Below are 26,931 nucleotides of genomic sequence, written 5' to 3' on the forward strand. Positions count from 1 at the left end.
CTGTCTTTATTTTATGTACTTCTCAGGTGTTCCCTTAAAACAGGGAATAGTAGAACGTATGACAATGTTCTCTTTATTATGCTGATGCCTTCTCAGATGTTCCCTTAAAACAGACAATAGCACAACATACACTACAGTATAGCTGGTCTAAATGCCTTTGCTACACAATAGGAGGAAGGAAAAACACAGTGATCTGACTGCCGGGAGCGTCTCTAACACCCACTGTTAATTTCATTGGATGTTCCTATGTTTCAAACCAATAGTAACTGAATGCGTGGGGCTCCTTGGCTCCGAAATGGTCAAACTATGCCGGTAAGTGGCACAAAATGCATCTTTTTCCCACCCCTCTGCCATTCTGCTGTATGATACTTTATCACTTTTTATATCGGTGTGTGCCCCCCCCCCCCCCGTGTGCCAATATGCTCCTTGATTATTCAAGTTCTTAATATGCTCCTCGTTCTACCTACTGTGCTGTGTAAAGCAACATTACAAATACCGTTTCTAATTCCCAGAAATAAATCTGTAATCGTGCCCAATTAAAGAGCAGCTGTTACTTCTCCTAAAAACCCCACATTGTATGTTTCTGTGCACGAAATTAGCCTATGTAATGGTGTTTACCGATTAACGTAAGCAAAATGGATTAATGATCCACTGTATATGTCTATACTGTGGGTCCTGTTGTCAGGATATGTGTGATTATTCCTCCCCATTGGAGTTCTCTTTCCTCTATCATGTCAAGCAGCTGCTGGTTTGGCAGCCTTTCGAAGCGCGCAGGTGCAGAAAAGGCTATAACTTCAAGTTATACAAGTTCTTCTATGAGCAACGACAACAGATCTTGACTTTTTTTTTTGTTTTGTTTTCTTCAAACTAAATATCTTAAAAAATTAATTAGTGATTGAAAACCAAAAAGCTCTATGTAGTTTCAATACCAGTGCCGTGTGTGTGTGTGTGTGTGTATATGTGTGTATATATATATATATATATATATATACACACACCTCTACACCTTAAGGAAAGTCATGTATACATCTATTTTCTGTTACACCCACCCCAGTGATCTTTGTCATCTTTCCTCACATGCCTTAACAGATTATATATATATATATATTTTTGTTATTTTAGCTGGTATTTAGGTGAAAGATTTGTTTTTTTAAAAAGGGAGAAAAATGTGATTTTGTTATTTTAGTATAATGTGATGCAAATAACATGGAGCGGTTGGAAGCCACCCTGAGAAAGCCATAGCAATTTCTTTAAAGGTAGATTATTTTGAAGTTGTTTTTATTGTGTGTAATAATCCTAAATATTTTTGAGTTTCAAACACCAAAATTGTTTTTTTTTTGTTTTTTTTTACCATGCTGTTCTACCTACTCTGCTGAACAATTTAATTACAGAACATTTTGCCTTATTTATTATTCATAATACTTCAAATGAAAATTTCATGTGACACAATAGCCAGCGGCGACTTTTGCTATTCTTTTGATCTGATTAAACCTTAAAGAAAGAGTTAAGGCAGCCCTGCGAAGGTTTATTTGCTCAGCAAATGAAAGAACGCAATGAATGTTTTATGTGGAACGGCACCTTTAAACTCTTAAAATTGCTCTACATTGTTAAAGAAAGAGAAAGTTTTGTGTTCTTGTAGGTTTGCATCCTCAAATACAAATTTGAAATTACCCCCCCCCTATATACCTACTTTGAACCTATAGCCTAAACTAAAGGCTGTGTATGTTTGTAACTTTCCATGTTTGAATTGGAACCTGTACAGAGTTCTGTTTCTCAGCCCCCCAAATAGGGATCCAAATCAGTCGTACGTGTGGCCCCCGGACCCTGAATGTTACAGAATCGATACTGAAGTGTTATTGGCCTAGTTCTCAAGGGGGATATTAGTAACTTCAACCCATTGTGGCTCTGATAGGCTCTGTGTTACACTCCACAGTGGAAGGCATGAGACCCCATGATCAACGTGGGTATTCTATATGCAATATTGTATACGTTTTATTTTTTTCTTTATTTAGACTATACTTCGCTTTAAACAGGGAAAAGCACAATATTTTCTCCAGTGGGTGGAAAGGTGGTGTTCTGTTTCCAAAGTGGCGGATCTCTTAGTCTCTAAAGACTACGGTATATATGTAAGAAAGCTATTGCGTAATATGGAGCTAGTACTACCACCATTTACATGTCCGTGATGTTGTATCTAGTGGCTAAATAGCGGGTTATACGTCGCTCCAGACCCCAGGATCCTTTCACACGCTAGACTTTTTAGATCCCGAATCTTCAGCGAAGGCAAGTCACAAAAGCGCTCAAAACCACTCCTGTTTCAACAGGGTTACACAGAATGAATTGTCCAGACCTTCAAGATCTGGCATTTACGTTCAGAAATGTGACCTTTTAAGATTTGACACCCCTGACCTTAACCAACGCTTTTTTTAGAGGCATTATGGGAAGCAACGGCTCAGTGACCCCCAACCATTTTTATCCAATTCATGTCCCACGCCTTGTTGGCAATCTTTAGATTACTGAACAAACTTTTTTTTAACACAAACATCCATGTATACATATTCAATTAAGTGTATTATGAATTTAAGAGGTTTTTTTTATCGGTTTTGAAGGGTTTCCTCTCTGGAGGAAAGGAAGTGTAACTATTATTTAGTGGAAAATGTGTTTTCTGTATACACTTATTCTGAAACGAAATGATTTTGGTATTAGTAAAATTGTAATAAATCTTTTTATGACCATCGTGTGATTTGCTGTCTGCTGCCATTTTATAATTACGCATAAAGTCTGCACAGAAATAACAAGTGGCGGAGTTGCTTCTTAGTCACGTGTGTGATGAATGTGGACGTTTTGGATTACGGTTCAGGGAATGTCCTAGTTTTATCTGAAATAAGGAAAAGGTATTCTAAACACATTATAAACACATATGCATGACGAGCAAGAGTATGTGCCATAGCACTGATAAGCACCCAGACTTTGAGCTAAAGCCAAAAAATAAAATAAGACCACAAATCAATTGGCAATAAATGTTAATAAATCTATACGTGACCAGTCCGTTTCAGAAGGCATTTCGCAATAGAGTTTGTTCTCCTTTAGATCACTTCTAAGTTAGTGACCTTGTTGATGACTCTTGACCTGCGAGGGATACACTCCAGATCATATCGACTTTCATAGATGGTGGGGCAGATTTGCCAGCGGTTGTTCCTGTAGATACCTAGATAGGTGTAGACATCTGGTTTGTAGGTTAACAGGCATTTCACTCCAGAACTTCGGATTACAGCATCAGTCTGCATGATACTTTCCTCATCAGTGAAGTCGTCCGTGTACACACAAATAACGTGTTTATTCTCTGGTTGATAAGGACTAGCTTTAGCTACACCCAGACGTCCATCAACCACGGCTGTAGCTATACCGTGCCATGCATGGTCAACTTTAAATCCTGTGTCTAAATGCAAAAGCCATTTCCCAGAAGTCACCCCATAGTTAAGAGCCAGTTCTCGTACCAGGTCATAGTTAATTTTGCGTCCGGTACTCTGCAGCTTTTCCCAAGCATCCTGAAGTTCTTTGCCGCCTTCTAATTGTGGGCAGTAGCCAGGACCATATACCGCTAGCCACCCTACTGGTCCTGACCCTTCCTGAGGGTTTCCAAAACGGGAGATCCTAGAGGGCCGGTAGGTCTCCATCCACTCATCAAACTCTGCTCGTGGGGTTTTCCGTGCATCAAAGATAATCCAAGGGTCCATGTCGGCAGCCATTGACTCGGCAGCGTGGTCTTCTGCCAGCGATCCTCTTCCACCTCTGTCTGCCTCTTCCTGATCTGCCATTGTTTCACTGCTTCAAAAACAAAGAAGCAAGTATGTTAATTTTACCAAATAAGCAGGAGTGTTTTAAAACAGTTGGCCATAACTAAGAAAGCATGGAATTCACCACAGTAGAACTCCACGATAAATGCAAGCCCTTGCCTGAAGTAAATAGTCAAATAGTGTACGTATTTAACCAGTCCATAAATGAGATTCAATAGGTAAAATGTCTTAACCCCTTAACAGCTGCTTAAGAGGAAATTAATTGGCAAATCAATACTTCGTGATGTGAACGGAGGCACAGGAGGATGGAAACAAATGTTTGGACAACAGAAGAAGGGCTTATTTACAAATATAAAGAATCTCTGCTCCCCCATTCAATAAGTAATATTACAGTGTGCTGTTTTTAGACACTGCACTACTATCTAATTTTTTGGCGGCACTACCTGGCATAATGTATGGTTCACATGGTATGACAAAATGATTAATCTCATCACAACTTTTTTTGCGGCCAGTTGAATTCGAAAGATCAAGAGGGAGACACAGAAACCGAAAGACAAACGCGTGACTATTATTGTAATGAAAACACAGAATCTAGCGTGCACACCGACAGTGCTGTCCTTAATGTGAGGCGGAAAAGTTGCCTTATCTTAAGGACACGCGGCAGCTGCTGCTTTGGCCCCCGCAGTCTGGAGGTGAGGGTCTGTGCATCTTCTCCTGTGGCCTGCACACCATCCGCTGCTGCAGAGCACCGAGATATAAGGCAGTGGATAAGGATGCGTTAGTGGAGATGCTGCAGAGACCTTCACCGCCTTCACACTCAGGTTTGATGCTAAGGACGCCACTGGTCTGAGCACTGACCAGCAGCACATAGCTGAGTGCGGTGCGATACACTGCATGCCTTTCACAGGGTAATAGTTGCTCGCGGTTATTTACATGTTTACCAGTTAGGTGGCATCCCGGGGCCGTACGATCTGGTGGCACGGCTCAACAACCAACCCTGGACAAATAAACAAGATAGCAATGAAGCAGAGGGAATCAGTTTAGTAATTTAGGTTGGAAGAGTGGTCAGGTGCGATTTAAACACCAAGCCTGGTTATCACTGCAATTCCATTCATAAACACATGCACTTTTAATGATTACACTGGGATGCATAGGACAGTCCCATGTCAGGGAGGGATGTGGGTCCTAAAGAGGGACACTTAGCAGGTATGGATAGCATCTCTGTAAGGATCAATAGTGAATAAAGCGGTTACACCCTGAGGACATATCCGCTTGCATGGCTTTCTGGCCCTTTATATAGATGGCAGCGTAACCCTGGCAAATGTATAACGGAGGCACTAGTCACAGACCTATAATAACCGAGCGTATTACAGACAGAAGGAAAGAGTCGCTTAAAACGAGAATAAGCTCTCGTGTCGGTCTACGGAACAACAAAAAAGAAAAAGTACCGTCACAGTGTATAGAATGAGAATCCTGCGAGGCGTGCAATAAACGGGCACGAACCCCCATATTAAATACAAATTAATAGTTTATGAGAAACAACGGACTCGAGCGTATGAAGTAAAATAAGTGTTAATGGTAAAAGCCACCATCGGTTCTCTTACTGGAGGGCGGACTCCGTTGTCACCAGGCTCGGGAATCGTACTTCCGGGTCCTAGGCCCGGTTGCTGCGGAAACCGCAACCATTTTGACTTCCCTAATTGGAAGGAGTGTTGTTTTTTTCAATTCACTTTACTAGCAAACCAGAAAATGGGCAAATGCCAATACAAGAGACTTAATTAAAATATCAGACGGTGCCAGAAAGAATTACGGAATGGCCTCTGATAAGGTGATTTATTTTTTATGTTAATGCATCAAACATTTTTAGACATCTGTATATTACGATATTTTACCAACTATGAATAAATGGTGCAATGCTGACTATGGTATAAAAGCGCCTATAGGGAAAACCATAATCCTGCTTATTTGTTGCTTTCAACAACTAACACGGCGAGCTACTCCGCTCCGACGGAAACCCTCATCAATTAACTTTATTGTTCCCAAGGATACTAAACACGCCTGGTCACTATTGTTTTTTTTCTTAAATAGAAATAACTTTATTAGGCACGGATTCGTAGACATATCTTGACAGTCTCCCGGCGGTGGTGGTCTCGGGATTTCTCTTCGCTCCCCCAGTTTCTCCCTTCGATAGTTTTGTACGTATCCAGTATGCCGAGCAAGAAAAAGAAATACAACGCAAGATTTCCGCCGGTGAGTCTGCGGCCTAGTCCGGATATACCTTCTCCTTTTGCAGCCTCGGACTTTCCTAAAAACCTATCCGAGGAGTCTCCTACTGAGCTCTCTTTGGTGAGGTCTCTACACCCAAAGTTCAGCCCCTGTACATGGATCTTTTATGTTAATATTTAATAGTTCAAACGACACTATGGCATGTTATCGCTCAGCACCTCTCATTTCATTCTCATCACATTTTGACACTGCAATTTAGTCCTCACAATCAACCATACCTCCTTTACACAGTTTGTGTATTCCTCATCCTATTATATTCTGTACATATATATGATATATCACATGATATATAAATTCAGTGTTCTAATCCCAAATGCGAGTGTCTGCAGTAATACGGTATTTAGCATAGAAGCTTAATAACTGCACATTTAATGATGATAAATCTATCAACATGTTTTTAAAGCCCCAGTTTAGTTACACCATATAGAACGGTGTTCTTATTTTGTTTTTGTATTCATCGAATCGAAGCTATGGAATTGATGCTATAGTAATAAAATCCATACATGGAGATGCTTTTGTTTAAATATAAGTTTTATTGTCAGCAAATTGCATAAGCATTTATTTTGTTTATTCTATTTGTAACATCGTAACATTAAAACATTTATGTTGGGATCAGAGTGTGCTACTTTCCGATACTTTGTTTATAAATCTTCTACATATATATATATGCACGCTAGCATATCTATGAAACGGTCTCTTCCAGAATGTCCTAAAGATACAGCAACAACATTAAAGGGACACTTCAGTCATCACATGCCTGTTGATGCTGAATTAGAGTATTTTTCACCTATCAGGACTCCTTACTTGCATACATAGAAAGCACCATCGTTGATAGGTACAATGGGAGTACTTTGTGTCTTGGGTTGTTCTATTACTGGACAGGATACTGCCAGCTCTCCCCTCGAATAAAGGAGTGAGGTAAAGAACAAAGTAGGGAAAGTAAACTGAAATCCAAGATACTATATAGAAAAGTGCAAAAAGACGGAGATGGTACATTGATTTTTCATACATTCTAAAGTTCAGTATAGGAAATTAGCCTTTATTCAGAATGTACAACTTTATACATTATGTATTACATCATACATTAGGAAAAAAAATAATTTCCATGTCACACCTAGTAGCATACCATACCCCAGAACTTCCCCCTTACTGCCAGTGTTTCTTATCCCAGTTTGTTATTTAGCTGTGTTGGTGGGAGAGATTGTTTGTTGTTTGGGAAAGAGCTGGAGACAAGCTTTTGTTTTTCTGCCCAGAAGAAGATCTTTACCTCTCTCTCGTCCTAGCCCATTCAAGAGTTCTGAGAACTATCTTATTTCTTTAGCTTTCGTCACGGGAAGGCTGCTTTACCTGGAATTCATGATACCAGAGAGTTTCTGGTAGGAGGCAGGCTGAAGGGAATTCCTCAAAGAATGAGCCAACGCCACTTCAGACGATTGAACTCTGGGGATCAATTCCAGACGGTATGATCTGGAGATCATTTGGAGTCCTTCCAAACAGTTCCCTGTTTCAAGAGTCTCTTTTGGACCAAAACAGACTAGCACTTCAGAAAATGATCCAGGAATTTTTGTTCAATCAAGTCTTGATTCCTGTGCCTTCAGACCAGAAGGGAAGAGGTGTCTTACTCCCTGGTACTCATGGTGCCGAAGGCTTAAGGGTAATCATAAACCTTAGATTCCTGAATCATTATGTTATCTACTGATAGTAGATAAGTTCAAAATGGGATCCATCAAATCTACCTTAAGGGATTTTCAGGCAACTTTGGATCTCCAGGATGCTTACCTTCATGTGCCTATCTGAAGGGAGTCCCAGAGGTTTCTGCATGTGGAGGTTCCTACATCAAAAGGGATCTTCAATTCTGGGCTCTCCCCTTCTGTGTTGCCTCAGCCCCAATGTTCTTTACCAAGCTCCTGTCAGGAGTTGCTGCCTTTGTAAGAATGGAATGAATAAAGGTCTACTTATAGACACGGTTGTTTTTATTTTTTTTTTCTTCCGCAGACACAGATGCAGATTAAAACTGTGGCTTTTGGGACTAATGACTTTTTCAAGACATGTGCTGCCTTTGGCACTTCTGCATATGAGGGATCTCCAGTTTTTTTTTTCCTGAGGGTCTGGGACCAGTCAGTCTTATCCTTGAAGAGAAGACATTTGTGCTTCCTGCGTGAGTATGCTCCTCTCTCAGGTGGTGGCTACAAACCAGCCTGGCCAGTCATTGCTGTGGATGCCAGCCTGAGAGGCTCGGGCGTCTCCCTGGAAGATTTCCTGCAAGGTCACCCCAAGAGAGTTGTCTCCAAGTCATTCTCCTGGAACTTCTATCCATCTGGAAAACCCAGTTTTGTTTTTGTCAAGACAGGCTTTGCGTGAAAGGAAAAACTGACAGAAAGGTACAAGGAGTTTCCACCTGGGAGACTTAATACGGAAAATAGGAAGATGGGTCGAAGAGAATGTGATACATCTTTCAACTAGGAAAGGAGAACATCGCCAGAGATAGACCTCGTGTCCTCATCAGTCTACGGGAAGACGGATCTCTTCTTCTCCTTTTTAGCTGAAGGATCTTCAGAATGAGCCATGTTTTTCTTTCTCATCCCCAAAAGCCGAGGAAGATCAGATAAGAGACGTGCCTGGTGATCATTATAGCTCCAGATTGGCCCAAAAGGATTTGACATCCAGAGCTGGTCAGTCTGTCCGTAACGAGTCAAGGACCTGGCCTTTATCCGAATTCAGCATATTTTAAGTTGACGGCCTGGCTATTGAAAAGGAGAGGTGAGTCAAGTCTGTATGATCCAAGCTTTCAAAAGAACCCATGTTCTTTATTGAGACTTGAAGTTAGTCATATGCTAAATCTCCCATTGAACCTCCTGGACGGAGTGTCACTTAGAGTAATCACATCGTTTAACCCTGCGCTTCCCTACCTGTATCCATTACTCTTGTTTTAATTGTACTGTGAGGAGTACTAAGGAGGAGCTGCGGGTACGCATGGTATAATTCATAGAAGTGCCACATTTCTCACACACACCTCGGAGTGTCACTTAACCTGCTTACCTTGAAGACAGTCCTGTTAGTGCCCCTTACATTAGCCAGGAAGGTGAAGAATTCGGCCACTGTCTACATTAAAGCCTTATCTTCAATTTTTTGAAGATGGAGTGGTTCTTCGAGCATCTCCAGAATTTATACCCAAGGTGTTCTCTCTTCGGCGGGATATGATTTTGGCTAGTTTTTTGCTCCAAACCAATGAATGGCAAGGATTGACATTTATGTTACCTAGACATCCGAAGATGCCTGCAGAGCAGCAGTTTAGAAGAGTGTACACACCTTTGTCAAGCATTATCAGCTAGAGACCTCCTTTATCGAAGATGCCGAGTTTGGTAGAAGAGTCTTACTAGCTGTGCTTTCTGAGCCCACCCACTAACTTTATATCTCCTCTAGCATGCTACCCGGAGTGACATGGAAACTGTAAATTCTTACCTGAAAACTTATTATATACTTAAATTTGCTTTTGCTTAAATCAGTCATTTGTATTCACTACCTGGATAGGCAGAGCTCCTCTCCTCCTAGTATGCTATCAAGAAGTGACAAGGAAAATAAATGCTCAGGTAAGAATTCACTGTGTCCAAGGAGAAGACATAGTAGAAGAAGAGGCCATAGTCTGAAACTTGAGAGCTTCAACATCTGAGTCTTTACATCAGGAGAATAGGGCACATTAGATGGGTCGAATGGTTATTATCCGCCGTCAAGTTCTCTAATTCCAGTGAGCTTCTTCATGGAGAGATTGGCTGACCCCATGTGGGTCTCCGTTGAATCAGTAAGAGTGATCGAAAGGCACCATAGTGATTAAATTATGCAATGTCGGCTCAATCCTTGTGGCATGAGAAACTTGCTGTGAACAGTCCTTTACAATGCATAGCGAATTCAGTGAGTTGAAACACCAACTCTCTAGCAAACTCTTTTGCCATCTCACCCTTTAGTTAATAAACCTTGTCGAGACGCACACCTCCGCTTCTTTGAAATAAGCCTTTAGACTGTTGCCAAACCACTACACTTCGCAAAAAGCACAAACTGTTGATAATTTTGATAACCTTGTTCTGCCAAAAGCTGTGATGGCAACCGTTTGCCTTTAAGGCATTATCAATCACCGGAATACGAGAGACTAGTGTAGTTTAACTCCTTGGGTTGTAAAGACCTTATTTGTTCATATCGCCCAAGATCCATGAGGTCATGTCTTTACGATAGACTACTGGTTTCCACGACTGAAATAAACTTACTTAAAAGGAGCCGTGTCAATTATTTTGATGCAGCTGATAATTAACAATAGTCACGTGGCAAATGCCACATATATTAATGAGCAGAGCTTCTCACTGGTGGGGGGCTTCCTAATGAAATGAAGTTCTTGTTACTTAGGCCATGATCTGGTGCATCAAATGACTGGCCATCTTGTCATAAAGCATGCGATTTCTCTGGGAGTTTGCAGAAGAGTTGTTTCAGCTCCTCCACTTCAACATACATTAAAAAAAGTCTAATCTCGGTGAGGTTTTGCTGCAGGAAGAGTTTGGCCAGCCCTGTATAATGCATGGATAAGTCGGTGACTTTTTATTGGCCTGATAACCCTTGAACTGTGGATTTTACAAGGTCAAAATTTGGCACTTAAAGTAGTCTTTCACTGGTTGCATGTTTTTCTAATCAAGCACACTTTTATTCATTTTTAACAAAGATGTGTTCATACAGATTTTTATTTTCCGCTTTGAAGGCAAGAATTAAGAAGATTATGCAGACAGATGAAGAAATTGGAAAAGTTGCAGCTGCTGTTCCTGTTATAATCTGTATCCTTTTATAAATAAGACCAATTTTTGTACTTGGTCTGAAGACCCCTCCAATTTTACATTATGATTAATGAAATGTACTATAATATAGATTGGGGGAACCAATGCCCATAGGCTGCTGGATATTATCAGTAATTCCTTAAAAAAACATAATAACATAGAGGATTTTACACGCATATTAACTCTGGGAGAACAACTTCCACGTTCTGCAAGTCATTGAATGGATGATAGTACAACATCATGTACTTTTAAACAAGCAAAGATTTTACATTATGGAGCAAATAAGCATTACTTTGCTCAATTTGAGCCACTCATATGTTAGCAACCACTATGTATTCTTAGGAATAAAAAGCTGACATTTCTGGATGCAAAATTACCATAAGATTCCAATTTCCCCTCTCTAAATACCCTAGGGTTCTCCTTCGCTAATTTGCGGCTGCTATAGGGGAACAGTAACTTCACAATAGGAGACTTGGCCGCCACTTATTGACTGTGGATGTAATACTATATCCTCTAGTATTCTACATGGGATCAGTCTGTCTGAATGTCTTTCCTCTGTTACCAGAGGAGTCCACATTTGTACCGTTTTGTTACATAGCTCACACACACACACAGACACAGCAAAATTATTCTGTCCTCCTGTGGAAAAAAAACAAAAAACAAAACCCTGTAAGACAGCTTTTTAAATGGACTGTGCATATTACTTTTAAAATACTTTTTAAATGGACTGTGAAAAATGCATATTAAGTTACCGTATTTGCTCAATTATAAGACGACCCCCCAAAATTTGAATATTAATTTTAGGAAAAAAAGAAAGATATCCCTTATACCCCCCTATATGCCACTTCGCCTTCCTAATATGCTCTCAGATATGCCTTTTAATCCCTTATTTGCCACTCTGCTTCCCTGACTCTGCCACTCTGCCCCATGCCACTCTAAACCCTCCGACTTACCAGTGCATCCCTTTTACTTGTGACCTGTGTTCAGACTCCCTGGTGTCAAGTCGGGCAGCCGGTGAAGGTCTGTCCGATGCAGCCCTTCGCTGCTGGTGGCCAGTGCTTCCGCCGGGGCTTCTATGATGGAGCGCCGGCATCACATGACCTTCCGGTCATAGAAGCTCCAGCGGAAGTGCCGGCAGCAGCGGGTGTTGTCTATGCACATCCAGCAAACATTCTTCAGAAGGTCATGTGATGCCGGTGCTCCATCATAGAAGCCCCCAGAGGAAGTGCCGGCAGCAGCAGAGGCTGCCAGAGAGGAGGATCCGGGTCCCCAGCAGCGCTGCGGGGGATCTGGAGCTTAGTCTTGTAATCAGACCTCCGATTTGAGGTCTGGTTTGAAGACGACCTTGAATATAAGACCATTCCTTGTTTCTGAGGAATAAAAGCATTCCCATTATGGATATTCTGTAAACACAGAACATAAACCGCTATAGGCTTACACCATATATACCTCTTGGAATAAAAAAAAAAACTAATCAAGAGATTACAATTTATTTCATTTGCATATTGTACCATATATAAATACCCTTAAAACAAGCCCCAAAACATTAACGGAAACAAAAGCAGCCAAAAATGTCAAGATAATAGTGCAGCAAGTAATATTTTTTGTTTGTTTTCTTCCCCAAAGCACACCTCTTAAATTCCAATAATTGATACAAACATGGCAATAACGGGAAATATGACCAAATGAGTACAGGGAGGCGGAACTTTGTGATTTAATAATCATGGCAACCTCAAGACCATGGAGATGACTACTGTTTCCCGCAGGGATACTGTTTCCCGCGCAATAATTCAGCTGGTAACTGCGTACATGGAAGCGCACGGCTCACTTAAAGGCATGATACTAGATGCCATCACGATGTAACCTAAAAGCAGTGGCACGGGGTATCATGATGTCTCATAGCCATGATCGTAGCTACGGACCAATTTTTGGACAGGCCAGGGAAAGAAATGGTGAGAGACGCCCAAACGACCCTTGCTGATTTTTGAAACTACTTGGTATCCGTATTAATGTCCACCCTTCCTTAACGTTCACTCAGCTCGTGCACTTGAGCTCTTCCTGGAGTCGCTCCTGAAGAAGGCCTGCCAGGTAACACAGTCTCGAAGCGCCAAGACTATGACTACATCACACCTGTGAGTTTGATTCTTTGCCGTCCTTACACTTTACCGGGATGTCTCTTGTGAATGTTTTTTATCTTGCTTTCTCTGTGGCATTGCTATTCTGTGTATTTTAATTATTTGTATTTGGAATCCTTGCAAGGAATCGGATATCTTTTTGCCAAGATACATTTTCCCTCCTCCTTATTGTTAAAGCACCAAATTACAGTGATAACCTTCTTATCCTTTAGGCTCGTTGAACCTAGAAGCTGAATGTGACCCGTGGCAGCTCATCTAAAATGCTATTTGCCAACAGTCTCCCAGTTTGATTTAATATGCTGCTATTGACCGCATGAGGAGGTCATCTGCATATAACAATAAAACACACCATCAAATGTTCTAATTCTCCTTCTCCCCCCCCCTACAAACATGATGTTTATATTGTTTCTACCAAAAATATGCACAGTAGTAATAGGCTTGTGCCAAAACAATAAATAGTCTGCCAAGTTTCAGACTTGATTACCCTGTGTATCATTCAAGCACACATTAGTGGATCTGGAATTCACACAGCTTTTTAATTGCGGTATACATAACATCATGTCACAGTCCTCTTAAATGGACAGTTTGTCATTGACAGCCTCACAAAAGAAGAATACATCTTAAAATACTCTGGGTTGGGGGATGCATATGTATTTACAAGGGGGCATTTGGAGATCACTCAACTATCATATACTGTAAAGTGCATATGATGGCTGGAGTGTCCCTTCAAACATCATCCATGCAAGGAAGGCTTTGTTCTTACAATCCTTTAACATTATGCTAATATCACAGTACTGTCCTCTGAGTCTGGGCACTTCAAAACTATACGGACATATATTATCCTTTAATTAAAAAGACTATAAAAATATAAATGTTGACCATGCCAAGAAATATATAGTTCAATTATTTTTTGAACTATACATATCATCCTCATTTGGGTTTCAATATAGGTTTGGAGAGCACATTGCTATCCAGTAGGCCATTGATTAATTACCATTACTGTCCGGCCCGTTGACTGTCTTACAATTGGTGGGGTATTGGTCATGGGATTTGTCCTCCGGATCAGTGTAGTTGGGTTTTATATGTAAACATGTAAAAAGAAATACATTTTTCTCTAAACTTCTTTAATTTTCCATTCCCTTTTCGATCAGGAAACAGTGTATTGAACTTGAACAGCAATTTGACTTTCTGAAGGATCTTGTGGCCGCAGTACCAGATATGCAGGGAGAGACTGATGACAATCACACAGAGGGGGAGAGAGTGTCAAGGAGGTGAGGAAGAGCTCCTAGAGGGGGCTATGGTTCAGATCCCAAACAAAGCAAGAACTCTACGTCGTATATGACCATATAGTTTGTTGGAATCACCAATATTTATGCCTTAGGGGCTTTTAAGTAGTATTTGCTGAGTGTGTTCGGATTTCTTACTTTGTGTTTACATGTTGGTCCAGATGTCCAGAATCTTTTCACTATTGCCCAAGCATTATGCTCTTTTTGTCCTTAGCTATGCAGTCAGAGAGACATTGGTACTTTACTGTGTATTGTGAAAAGCCAGCACAGCAACATTTCTTCTAAGTCTCTGCACGCATTGACCGTTCATTTCTACATGTGGCCAACCAAGCTTCCGGCGTAGGATTAAAATCTCGTGTTTGCGTGGAAGCTGCGTCCGTTTTCTCTAATGTTGTCCTAGGAGTTCAGTAGCACAACTTTTAAACCACAACACAAATATTTAAGAAGCTTTTATTGGGCCTACGGCCTTTGTCATAAGGCATCTGGTGGTTTTATGTTGAGAACATTAACCTTTTTGGCTTTTAGCATAACACTCCTTTTATAATTTGTCTTTTTAAAGGGGTCGAAAACCAGGAAGTAGTCGGAAAAATGGAGGAACAGCCATGAAAGGGAAAGATAAAAAACAGTCGGAGACAGATTCAGAGCAAGAGGTCTGTGATACGAACACTGTGTGTATTTGTATTTTTAACTTCAGCTGTAAATGTACCATCAGACATTAAACTAGTTGTTTTTGAAACAACCATGACCTGCAAATCTTTATTTTTTAAACAATTAAATTAAAAGTTAAATTTTGACCTTTGATTAAAAACCAAAAACATAATTTGGGTATTCCCCAGTTTGAGTAAGTGTTTGGATTGATTTGGTGATTTTTGAACTGTGCCCAATGAACAAGGCCCCCCTAGAGTGGTTTTAGAGTCCGTCCATCTTGAAACTAGACTGGTTTAGTTATGTTTATTGTTCTCGATCTTACAGGATGATTCAGAAGGTACGGAAACAGAAGGTGAAGAAGAGATGTGTTCTGCGCCTGCTGCAGGAAATCAATCACACGTCACTTTTCAAAGGTAAAAATATTCTCAAAGGTGTCAAAATGATGCTAGAAGACTTTGACAGAGTGGGCTTTTCTTGCGTGCCACCTTAGGGAAACTATATTCCCAGTTTCGGATGGGCTTGCTGCATAGTACCGGAGAGAAGAACCTTGATTCTTGTCACTTCTACCTTGATTTGAATTGGGAGTTTTAACCCCTTAAGGAGCACTCCTGTTTCATACCTACAGGACCAGAGCAATTTTCATGTCTTTCAAATTTCTCGTTTAGTGTGCCCACACAAATGTCAAATTGTGTTTTACAGTACAAACAGGAAGAGTCGAGACCCTCTACGGATGCTACGGGGTCTCTCTTAAACTGTTCATTGCTTTCTGCTGTGTCAGTTTTGACACAGTAGGGAGTGGACACCCGAATTCTGTTTTGGACATTCAAACACTTTAAGCAGCATTTCTACTGAGCACCATTAAACTGAATCTGTCACCTGAGAGCCAGCGATGCTAGCTTTTAATGAGGGGAGACTGGGCTATGATCGGTGCTGTCCCCACCCCACCCCAATCCACTGTGTGTCACCACATCACCAGTTTCAACCATTATGTATCTTGTCAGTTGTAGGTCCCCTAGGGATAGTTTTGTGATGCCTTGTATGCCATTGGTCCTCAAGGGGTTAACTTTATGTTTATGTTGCAGGCTCTGATTAATATGTCTGGTTCAAGATATATATAATTATATGTGTATACATTTTGCACTAGTGAATTGTGATAAGCAAACTCTTAAACAGCCTAGGATAGCCTAAACACTAGGACATTTGAACCTAGAATGTTTAAACAGGAGTTGTTTTATACCTTACTATAGTGAAGGTTCAGGCTGCAGCTGCCATACACGGGGTTTTGGCATTCCCAATTCATAGTCTTGAGTTCACTGGGGACGTGTAGATCTCTGTCAATTGGTTTACTGTTCAGTTTTAAGACTGCACCCCAGAGAATGCAGTGACTGTTTCACTTTCCAATAGCTGTCTTACACAATTACATTTCATATCCCAGTAGCTGCCTGACACAATTACAGTGTGTACTTATTTTATCTTTATGGTCCAGTTGGAAATAATGATGCTATCGTGCCCAAGCAACTAAACTCTCGGAAATGTATTAATCTGTGCATGTTTAAGGACAGCACATTATGTGGATATTTACTTACATGAAAGAAGGCAATGAAAAAACTTTAAGTCATGTTCTGCAAGCATCTTCCCTTGTTTCTTCTGCATTGTCCTTCTGCTTTTTACGTTTCTTAATGTTTGATTAATATCTCTCTACTCTTGCTTTTACAGTCCTCAGGCTCCATCATTCCTTCACTTCCATTCTGGGCCTTCCCTGCCCCAGGTACCTGCTGCTCTGACCACAATGCCAGCTCCGTTACCACCCCCTGTCTGCGAAGAGGAAGAGGATTATGATTCGTAGCCTCTGGAAAGACCCATTTAAATTCCGTTTTCATTTATTTGCTTTTTTCCCTTTTATTTTGGTTTTTAAACGGGAGGTAGAATGCCTTGGGGTTTGTGGGGTTAAATGTGTTCTTAAATTTATTAAAAAAGGAGTTGGAGGATTCAATAGTCTCTTTATTTGTGTTTTTTTACATAGTAGTATTACTGTTGTTCAGGATTACTAATAATTACTGTTTGTTAAAACACTACCCAGCTTAATGATTCTTCAACTCTTCATCTTCACTAATTCCTACATTAGACACATTTTCAGGGAACCCATAATGATTTCAGGGTCACAGGCATTTGCTGTTTGCATAAATATAACGTAGGCATGGTATTTAAGCAAAACTGCTTTAATTCTTTCTATAGCTATTGGAAGGTCTCATTTTTTGATATGATGTATAATGCTTGTTTGTAGTCAGTCTCCAGCCTATCTCTGGCATGCTGTATGTTTCAGTGTGAAACCGATTAGCAGTGTTTCTGGCGGCGTGATTGCACTGCCCAGTTGGCTGGTTTGCCTCTGGCAGAGATGGATGGCAGCAAAGAACAACCCTCACTTATGCCTGGGTTTAACAAACAAAAGTTGATTACCCACTTCAGTTAACAACAAGACTAGGCATGGCCACCTTTTGTGCTTCATGGAGGAGAAACTCACAAGGGCTCTCCTTAGTGCATCAGACAGTTTGAGAGGTGAAATGCTGACCATCACATCTATATGAGCTTGTTGGGCAGCCCGTTCCAAAACTACGGTACTGATAAGGAGCAGCCCCTCTTTGCAGCGATAGCAGCCTTTACTGGTCAGAGAAGGCTTTCCGCAAGATTTTGGCCCAAAGAGGATTTGTGAGGCCAGGCACTGATGTTAGATGAGAAGGCCTGGCTCATAATCAACGTTCTGATTCATCTCAAAGGTATTCAGGGGGGGGTTAAGGTCAGGGCTTTGTGCAGCCACTCGAGTTTCTCCACGCCAAACTTGTCAAGCCGTGAATTTTATGGATCTTGCTTTTGTGCCAGAGGTATGGTCATGCTGAAAGCGACTTTCCCAAACTGGTGCCACAAAGTTGAAAGCACACAATCATGTCTTACAATGCTGTAGCACTAACATTACCCTTCACTGGAACTAATGTGCATAACCCAAACCCTGAAAAACCACCTAAGACTATCATCTGTCCTCCACTAAACTTTACAGTAGGCAGCGTTCTCCTGGCCTCCACCAAACCAGATTCATCCATCAGACTTCCAGATTTCATGAATCTTCTCACGTACGGTGCTTGTACTGATGTTGCTTCCAGTGTGATGCTACAGCGGACAGGCAATTCATTTTTTTATGCCCTATGTGTTTTAGAATTCAATAGCCCTGTTCTGTGACTGTGCGGGCATTCTACTGCCAATGTTTGTCTATGGAGATGGCGGCCTATGTGCTCGATCTTATACATCTGTGTGTGTGTGGCTGAAACACAAACTGAAAGTCCACGTACTTTGTCCTTTGACCATTTATTTAGGCTTGTATTCTGGCTTGTGTTGAGTGTATTACATTATTCCATACAAAACTACCTTCTTATGTATTTACCAAGTTATTTAAATAGCTATTGATTTTTAGCTACTTGAAGGTAGTGGTTCCACAGGCGATGCTGGCCCCCAAAAAATACTTTTTACTAATCCATTTAAAATGTCAGAAGGAACATACAATTTCACTGGCACTTGTTATTTGTATGCTGCTTTTGAAAGTATGCAATATACAGCCCAGTGGTCCCCTGTACTAAAGACAGCACTTACAATCTTTCATTGGCCCCTGAACTGCACAGTTCCACTGGTGGGCAGCGCATGGGTAGCCAAGATATAGCATTGTCTAGGTTGCCACAAGACTTTGCCACCTACATCTTGGTATCTTACATATCTCCCAAATTTGGTCTTGTAGTGTTGATGCACCTGCTCCATAGCTTTTAGAGAACTTTCTCAGCCAAATTTGGGTAATAAAAAAAAAACACCAAAAAAACAGATTATGAATGGATAGTTGAAGGAATGCTCCTTAGTTCACTGATGGCCATCTGTTTGCAATTACCAGTTTCTTACAGAGAGTGAAAGTGACAGATCATGTGCCCATATTTCTCTAAAAAGAAGAATGGAAGAATGTTCCTGCTCATACTTCACCACCACCAACTCTCTTTCATTTAATCATGTATTAAAAAGTAGTAAAATATTGTAATCAGCAGGAATAAATTCTTTAACAGTAAGAAATTTTTTTTAATCTGTGACATTGCTATTAATATCCCCCTCACACACCTTTTGCTTACATTTTTCAAAACTGTCGTGCTATTATCTATTTCATTGAAAGACTAGCATACTAGAACACATGAGAGTTCAATTTCTCTTAACACCTGCTATTCTATTAATGTGGTCCAGCAAGAGCGCCTGTTAGGACCTTTTGAGGGACATCAGAATTTACAGAAGCAATTTGAGAACAAGTGCTGAGGTTAAATATTTCTAAGGGGTAGAACAATGCAGACTGAAGAGATTTTGTGAAACCAAATCATTTTTATCCGAAGCAAGACCAGACAGACCTCAAGTGACCACACATCGGAAGAACAGTATATAAAGCAATCATCGTTATGGAGCATCTGCGTTCACAATTCAAGCACAGCTGAACCAGAAACATCAAAGCGCGCCCCTTGTGGAAGAGTAACCGTCTCAAAACAGTTTCTTTGCCGAAAAAACATGGGGCAAGCAATACAGAAATTTCACAGCAGAAGACTGGACCATATGGTAGGCTAACACAACAGTATATAACACCTTAAAACCTACAAGTAGATCTAATGCAAGGAATATTATGGCATGCGAATGTTTTGCCTATTCTTGTTGACCAAAGTACCACTCTAGTCTGCAGAGGCATGTCATCCCTTATGGCTTAAACACATTTCCCAACATGAGAACAATCCTAAACACATATCAAAGCTGTCTCAGGTATATTTTAAGTCCAAGAAAGAGAAAGGAGATTGTAAGCTCACAAGCGGGGGCCGTGGTAAGCCCACCATCCTTGCCAGGACCTTGTTATAAATGTACCATAAGGCTAGATCTCAAGCTCATGGGCAGGGTCCTCAACTCCTGCTGTGTCTAAATATGTAAATGTATATTTTTTATGTATGTGTTAACCACTCTATTTAAATTGTACAGTATTGTGTAATATGTTGGCGCTTAATTAATAAAGGGTAATAATAAGATTGCTAATATGGATAGCTTTCCAACCAGAAACGTGGATTGGAACATTCTGCACAAACGTGTAGAATCAATGCCAGATAGAGTTAAAGCAGTCATTAAGGCATTACGGTGTTTATACCCGATATTGAGAAGCTTTGATTTTCAGAAAGTACTAACATTTTTTTTCTTTTAAGAAGTGATAATAAAATGATGTATTTTTCTCCGAGAAATACTGTATATTTTGTCAAATTACTTTTCTTTCTGAAATGCTGAAATAAAAGTAGATTTTAGCAATCGATCTCTGTATTTTTCGATAGATAATGAACGTTTTTAGGTGACTTCCTTTCTGCATTAACATATATGTAAGTCATTTTCTTATATGATTGCAAACAGTTCCAACAAGTGCCCCCGACTGATCTTAAGGACATAAAAGATGTTTTTTGATCTAAGTTCAATTAATATTAGGTATTTAAGATCCAGGCAAATAAGGTGTAAAACGGTTTGTAGGTGGATATTCTGAGTTTGCTTGGAGAGACTTAGCTTTGCAAAAAGTTTTATTTTCAGTTATCATTCAACTTGTGCGGAACGCAGCATGCAGACAATGTTTTCTGTACAGCCATAATTTTGAGAAGCAGTTAAAGTGCTTAAAATACCACGTGATATTGAAGCACTATACAAAGCTGCTTTGCATATTATTTTGATTTTGGAAAACGTAATAATTCAGCCATGCACTGCTTGATTAAAGCCATAGGGAATGGTGGGCGTCCGATTTCATGAAGTTTATCGCCGCCAACAGTTGAGCGTTCACCACAGGCATTAGTTGGGTCATTATGAAGACTGGTTTTGATCTTCATACTTGATGGTCTATTACCTTGAATGCAAAATTAGCTTTATGCAGACATCACATGAAACCATCAAATTGTTGCGAACACCTGAATAGTGTTTAGTATTTAAGCCCCTCAATAATTGCTGACCAAGGGTTCCATTTGACAAATCATATAACCTCTTATCCAAAGTCCTATAGTCTTTAGTCTTTTTTTTTTAAAGAATAATGGCTACTGTTCTCAGAAGCCATTTTTTCCATTTCTATGGGTTTTTTTATCCATTAACACCCATGCAGGCCCACAGCATGATGCAGATGAAGCAGCCATATATAATAGTTGACAAGAAGGCAATACTGAGTCCAATATACTGAACAATGAGTGTCCAGAAAGCAAAGAGGTACAAGACATCATTGCACTGTCCATGGTAAGTGGTGTAGTGTGGAAACACCCAGACACTTCCTAACAGAAACAAAATGAAAAAGATGTTATACAAGTCAACAAATTAACATCTCTGTAGATGGTTCAATAACGTAGATCGCTTGGGGAAAAGGGGCTTGGTCGCCACAACTGGCAGAACTGAATTTGTGGATCTGTTAAAGGGAAACAATATATAGTCTGGTGCAACCTGTCCTTTCACATGGTTGTACTGTAAAAAGTCTAATGTACATTATTTGTATTTGTCACACACTAAAAGAGAGCCAAGAACGGGCTGGTATCTTTTGGCCCACGTTGCAAGTACAGCCCATTTATCTCAGTGTAGATTGAGTCCTTGGTGGTGTTGATGGGAGCACTGAGATCCATATCTGGTCTGATATGTGCCTTACTATATCTGTGTGTGGAAATGAACCTCCAGGTTGTTGAAACTCAGCTACCTCCTACTAAATACTAATGGGTAGTATTTTTTTTAGGAATTTCCCTAGTATTGAGAAAAGAGCAGGTTATAGCCCAGGGCTGTAGGCTTGTCCTCAGCTTGCTCAGTTAATATTCTCTTAGAAACTAGAGTTGGAAGGCTAGTCCCATTGCCCTCCTGGCTGGCTCAGCTCCTCAACGTGTCCCATCTCACCCCAAGCACATACCCCTAACCCATTCCTCTCACACAACACCACTTATTCCCAAGGTGTATTCTTGACATTTCCTAGCATGTAGAGTGTGCTGCCATTTTTTGGCATGTTTTGGTTTATTTTATTGCATCTGCTCCCTGTTGCAGTACTTACAATTACTTTATGTGTGGATTGTACTAATGAGGTTTTTGCTCTGCCTGTGCCACAGTGCATTATGTGTGAACTATGGAAATTGTTATAAAACAGAAATAAAAAGTTTAATTAACTTCCCCTCACCACTCCTGCATTGTCTACAGAGGATAAGTTGGCTTGGCGCTGGTGCTAGTTTTGTTTCACACTTTAGAAAATTATAAATGTTCTAGGTAATCAACACACTATTCTGATACAATTTTACACCATATGTGATTTTTGGATAGCATATGCATAGATAAGAAAAAATAAACAGAGGTGCAGAACATCTATACAGCAATGATGTGCTCTTGACATTTTTCTTACCAATTATGAGCCAACAGAACCAAAATGTGCACGGTATGCAGAGGAGGAGGAAAAACAAAATAAACTTGTCTCTTGTGAACAGGATAAGAACTATGACCCCAGCTAGTAGTAAAACGACTCCTTGTACCAGCACATATATGGGGATGTGTCTCTCCACTTCACAGTCATGTAAATAGAAGGCACCTGTTTCAAAGAAAGGCAAAGATGAGTCCAAATGTGTGAGATGCGCTACTACAGCCAGTCTACAGGTGGAAGAACACATTCGCTTACCAATGCTTACGAAGGCAGTCCCAGCAATGCAAAGCACGGCAATCACAAAGATCAGACCAACTGCAAGACAAAGGGCTCTAGGTATAATTTACCACAATATGCAGTTCAGGGATGGAAGAACGTCAGCCAATATCAATATATATTACTCTATTGTGTCTGAACATACTCCTCTTATCTACCTTTACTCCGTACATATGATCATGGTCAAGTTCAGGCACATTTTATTTGTCACACTGAAGCGTCAAAGCCACTTTCTGCTTATCCTACCCTGCAGCAGAAAGGAAAATGCCCAATGGTATGGCACAGACCAACCAGCCAGACCACTAAAGTAGAGCTAAGAGTGGGCTGGCACCTTTTGGCACAGGTCGCCACTTTGGCCAAGTTGCCCTCTGGCCACACACAACTCTATATCAGTTCCTCTGAGTTTACACGCACACTCATTCTTACTTTCTCACATCCTTACTAGACAAACCCCTACTCTACAAAGTATCTGCAGTGTTCTGCTTTAAAATGATCTTTCCTTATTTCAGAAAATCACTCCTTCCATAAGGAACTAATACCACGATAGTGTGGTTTATGATCATAACCTTTTAAAACACTTGTTCCTTGAAACACTGTACTCTTAAGGCTATGTTGGCCTAAATACAGCAACACAACAAGAGATGTTCACTAGGGTTGACCCTTCACAATGAATAGTGAAGTCAATGAGCTGAAATCACAACTTTTGATGAAATTTCGGCACCCACAGTATTACGAATTATTGTATGTGCCTTATGTAATTTATATGTGTTCCATATTTCCCTTCCCGTCTCGGAGGCACAGCTGCTTCTACTTGTCACACTAGACTATTATATCAGAAACAAAATGTTTTATAGCCTCTGAGGACACTCATGAGTGTCATCATGGGTGCATCTATCGTTTATAAAATAATAATAATAAATAATAATAATAATAATAATAATAATAAATAATAATAAAATTCAGATAGTTTAGTTCCTTTTTGAAATGTATCTGTTTTATAGTTTAATCATCTGCCCAAACGAAAAGTATAGTGAAGGCATTTCATGCTACTTTTATTCTATTCCATTGGCATTGCATTTCAACAGCCTAGTTGCAACACACTTCCTCTGCTATACACGCTGCACAAATTGTGCTAGATTGCTTACTGTTCCTGTCAAATGTTATCATGACTATCTGATGTGTCAGCAATATTGTGCTGTGTAATATGTTACTGTTAGAAAGTTTACTTACCGGTAAAGAGATCAGGCTTATGGCAGGTTTTGTTCTAAGGAAACAAATGAGTATACGGCATTATATGTTATATTTCCTTATTCAATATTTGATAGAATTTCATGTTTGTCAAAGCTTAATTAAATAAACCGGTACCTTAATACCGTTTTGCTACATTCAGCAGAGCTCACAACACTGTTACTTATTTTTTAATCATAAAAAAATGTATTCATAAACTAAAAACACTAACAATAAGCATAAACATCATGGCTAAAGTTTGCGCTGTGGATTTTGACCTAGTATATTTGTTTCCATACAATCTACAAAGACTGCCCCCAAAGAGCTAGGACATACACCTAAGCAGCAGCTGAAGCTCCAGACCTGCCTAAGGCTTGCTTTCCCCCCTTAACCTAAGCAGGGTAAGTAAGCGGCCATTTCCTTCCTGCCCCACTGCAGAGACAACAACCCTCTACCCCTTTCCCTCCTCTCCATCTGCCACCGCAGCCTCCCTATCGCAGGACTCTGTTCATTGAGTAAATGGGACAAATGTCTACGTTTCCAAATTAATATGATACGACACATTGCTGATCCTAGTTACACAGGGCTAGCTTTTATGGGATAAATATGAGTTTTACATAAATACGATCAACACGCAATGTGTAATAGAAAATGTATATTTGATTCTATGAACTGTATTAACAGTACAGAGCATATGGAGTAAACTGAACAGTATAGTTATCGAATGTGTACTGTATTATATTAAGCAAGTAAAAATGAGAAATAAGTATATTTTCTAAAGCATGCCTTTGATCCAGTGCATTGATCTTACTTCAATGTAAAGGAACATAGAGTATTAGTTCATTTACATGAACTGGAGCAGGGCTGCATGACTTCAGTCCTCGAGGGCCACAAACAGGACACAATTTCAGATATGCCAGCTTGAGCACAATAAGATCAATAAAAAAAAAAATCTTTAAATGACTTGTTTCCCCACAAGGACACAGAGTTCCTGGCTTTGTGTGAGTCCTCGAGTGCTGGAGTAGTGCAGTATTGAACTAGAGGAAGGTAGACAACTCTTGCTAGCCTCTCCCATAACAGCAGGAACACTCTTGCCAACATCCAAGAAGAAATGGTCAAATGATCAACAATAACTTGCCCAGTTGCACGGTACGAAGATGGCAATATATTGCGGTGCAATGAAATGCAAGATTAGGCTATAATGTTAATTTATGTTATTGGTCAGCTATCTGTGCATAAATTAAAGGGTTTTACAGACTGTCCAGCTTGTAAAAAAACTAACCATGATCATAGATTTCTATCTTAAATTGGGTGCGTAGGACAATAAAATTAGAAGTTCCCACTGTAGACTGAACATCGTAACTTTTATGATTGATGATAAAATCAAGGGTTATATTAAAGCCAGCACTCTAATGACTTGAGATCTTCTGTTTTAAAGTGCAATTGTGTAAAGGTGATTGTCCCAGTTTGACTAATGAAACTAATTGTTCTCCCATCTTAAAAATATTCAATAATAGGCAACCCATTGAGGAAGTGTGTGTTATGTATAACACAGAAGATGAACAAAGCTTGAATATTTAAATCTACCAATTCAAGGGAACAATGGTATTTTTATCCAACAGAGCCCCTTATATTTAACCCAGCATTATATTTATTGGATTGACACACAAATGTGTGTCTGAACCTATGCATAATATAGCACCATCATAACACCGTTAATCACCATTAATCACTATAAATGCACTTAGGAACCTTAATTAAAGTGATCTTGCTTGCTAAGGATATGCCATTTTCTTGCCCTAGGCGTTCATTACTATAAAACTATCGATAAGGATCACAAAACCTTACCCCAGCCATTGTTGACTGAAGTGATGGAAAATACTTCTAGGTAATCCAGGTATATTTTCTTTAGCTCAAGATGTCAGTAATCTAGTAAAAGCAAAATTAAAAAAAAGTAAAAAGGGTTAATGTAAGTCAGGTTAGTGATATCAAAGAAACAGAAAATGATTACTGAAACAATGGAGGAAAAATTACAAAAATGGTAGCGGAAAGATACAAAAAATGTTAGAAATTAAAAAAAGAGAAACACAATTAGAAGAATGGATAAGAATGAGATAGAAAAGCAATGGTATGGGAGGTTCTTGTAAGGAGACAAGGATGGAAGAAATAATCCTGACTCAACCATCCATCCACCCACAAGTCCCCAAACCTCTCATTTACTTTCTACCTCCCCCAAATAGTGTTTACTGTTTACCTCCTCTGCTGCCTTGCAGGGGAATACAGAATTCTGCTTCTATACCCCACTGCCAACCTTTGTCTCAATGCCTTCCATTACCTCTCTCCTCTCCGCTTTTCATTTTCTACAAACTCCCTTTGCCCTCTTCTGAGCACCCTTTCTTCCCACCCGCTCTACACTGTGACTGAGGGAACAATCTGTTGCTGAGACTCCAAGTGTGTTTTCAAAAGGTGGAAGTCCTGCAATGTTATTGCCCTTTTGTTCCTAACCTCACCCCCTGCACCTCCATAACATCCCACCACTGGCGACAACCTCCTTTCTCCCACCCCTGGAATTGAAGCATCTTTTGGGTCCATTGAAATGTCTTCTTCCATAGCAACAGCAGTGTGTGTGTGTGTGTGTGAGAGAGAGCTGTAAAACGCAGCTACACCTCCCTCCCTTTCTCTCTCCTCCCTCTATCAGCCCCTTTTTTTCCACTATGTGTTCCTTTCATCCAACCAGCAGTCAGTCCGTCTGTCCATTTGCTTGTCTGTGTCTCCATCCAACTATTTTCCCTTGCTTCTCCTTGTCTTTCATTGTCTACGCTTCATCCTGTTTCAGTGATTTCACCTGCCCGCCTCCCTGCTGCAGTGATAAAATATACACAATGCACACTGCCTCTGCATTTTTATAACATTACAAACATCAGGCTCTAGGGTTACCCTATTCAGAATACACTTCAATGTACAGGCTTCCATGTAATCAAGGATCAGTCTACCCAGAATGCGAATAATGAC

The 26,931-nt window shown here is 40.2% G+C and overlaps 1 protein-coding gene and 1 pseudogene across 1 annotated transcript; one reads left to right on the forward strand and one right to left on the reverse strand.

The window, feature by feature from the left end:
* Positions 1 to 3,083: 3,083 nt before the first annotated feature.
* LOC149298547 (UPF0696 protein C11orf68 homolog pseudogene) lies at positions 3,084 to 3,815 on the reverse strand (annotated as a pseudogene).
* Positions 3,816 to 6,002: 2,187 nt separating this feature from the next.
* LOC149298548 (dr1-associated corepressor-like) lies at positions 6,003 to 16,809 on the forward strand. The gene is made up of 7 exons (XM_089487418.1): positions 6,003 to 6,044; positions 10,822 to 10,894; positions 12,933 to 13,026; positions 14,181 to 14,300; positions 14,875 to 14,965; positions 15,288 to 15,376; positions 16,680 to 16,809. Exons 1-7 carry the CDS (start codon positions 6,003 to 6,005, stop codon positions 16,807 to 16,809), a joined length of 639 nt encoding a protein of 212 aa, XP_089343544.1.
* The last annotated feature ends 10,122 nt before the right edge of the window (positions 16,810 to 26,931 follow it).

The sequence above is a fragment of the Sceloporus occidentalis genome, unplaced genomic scaffold, assembly GCF_023333645.1.
Source record: "Sceloporus occidentalis isolate IW3139 unplaced genomic scaffold, rSceOcc1.0.p SCAF_32, whole genome shotgun sequence".
NCBI classification, from domain to species: domain Eukaryota; kingdom Metazoa; phylum Chordata; class Lepidosauria; order Squamata; family Phrynosomatidae; genus Sceloporus; species Sceloporus occidentalis.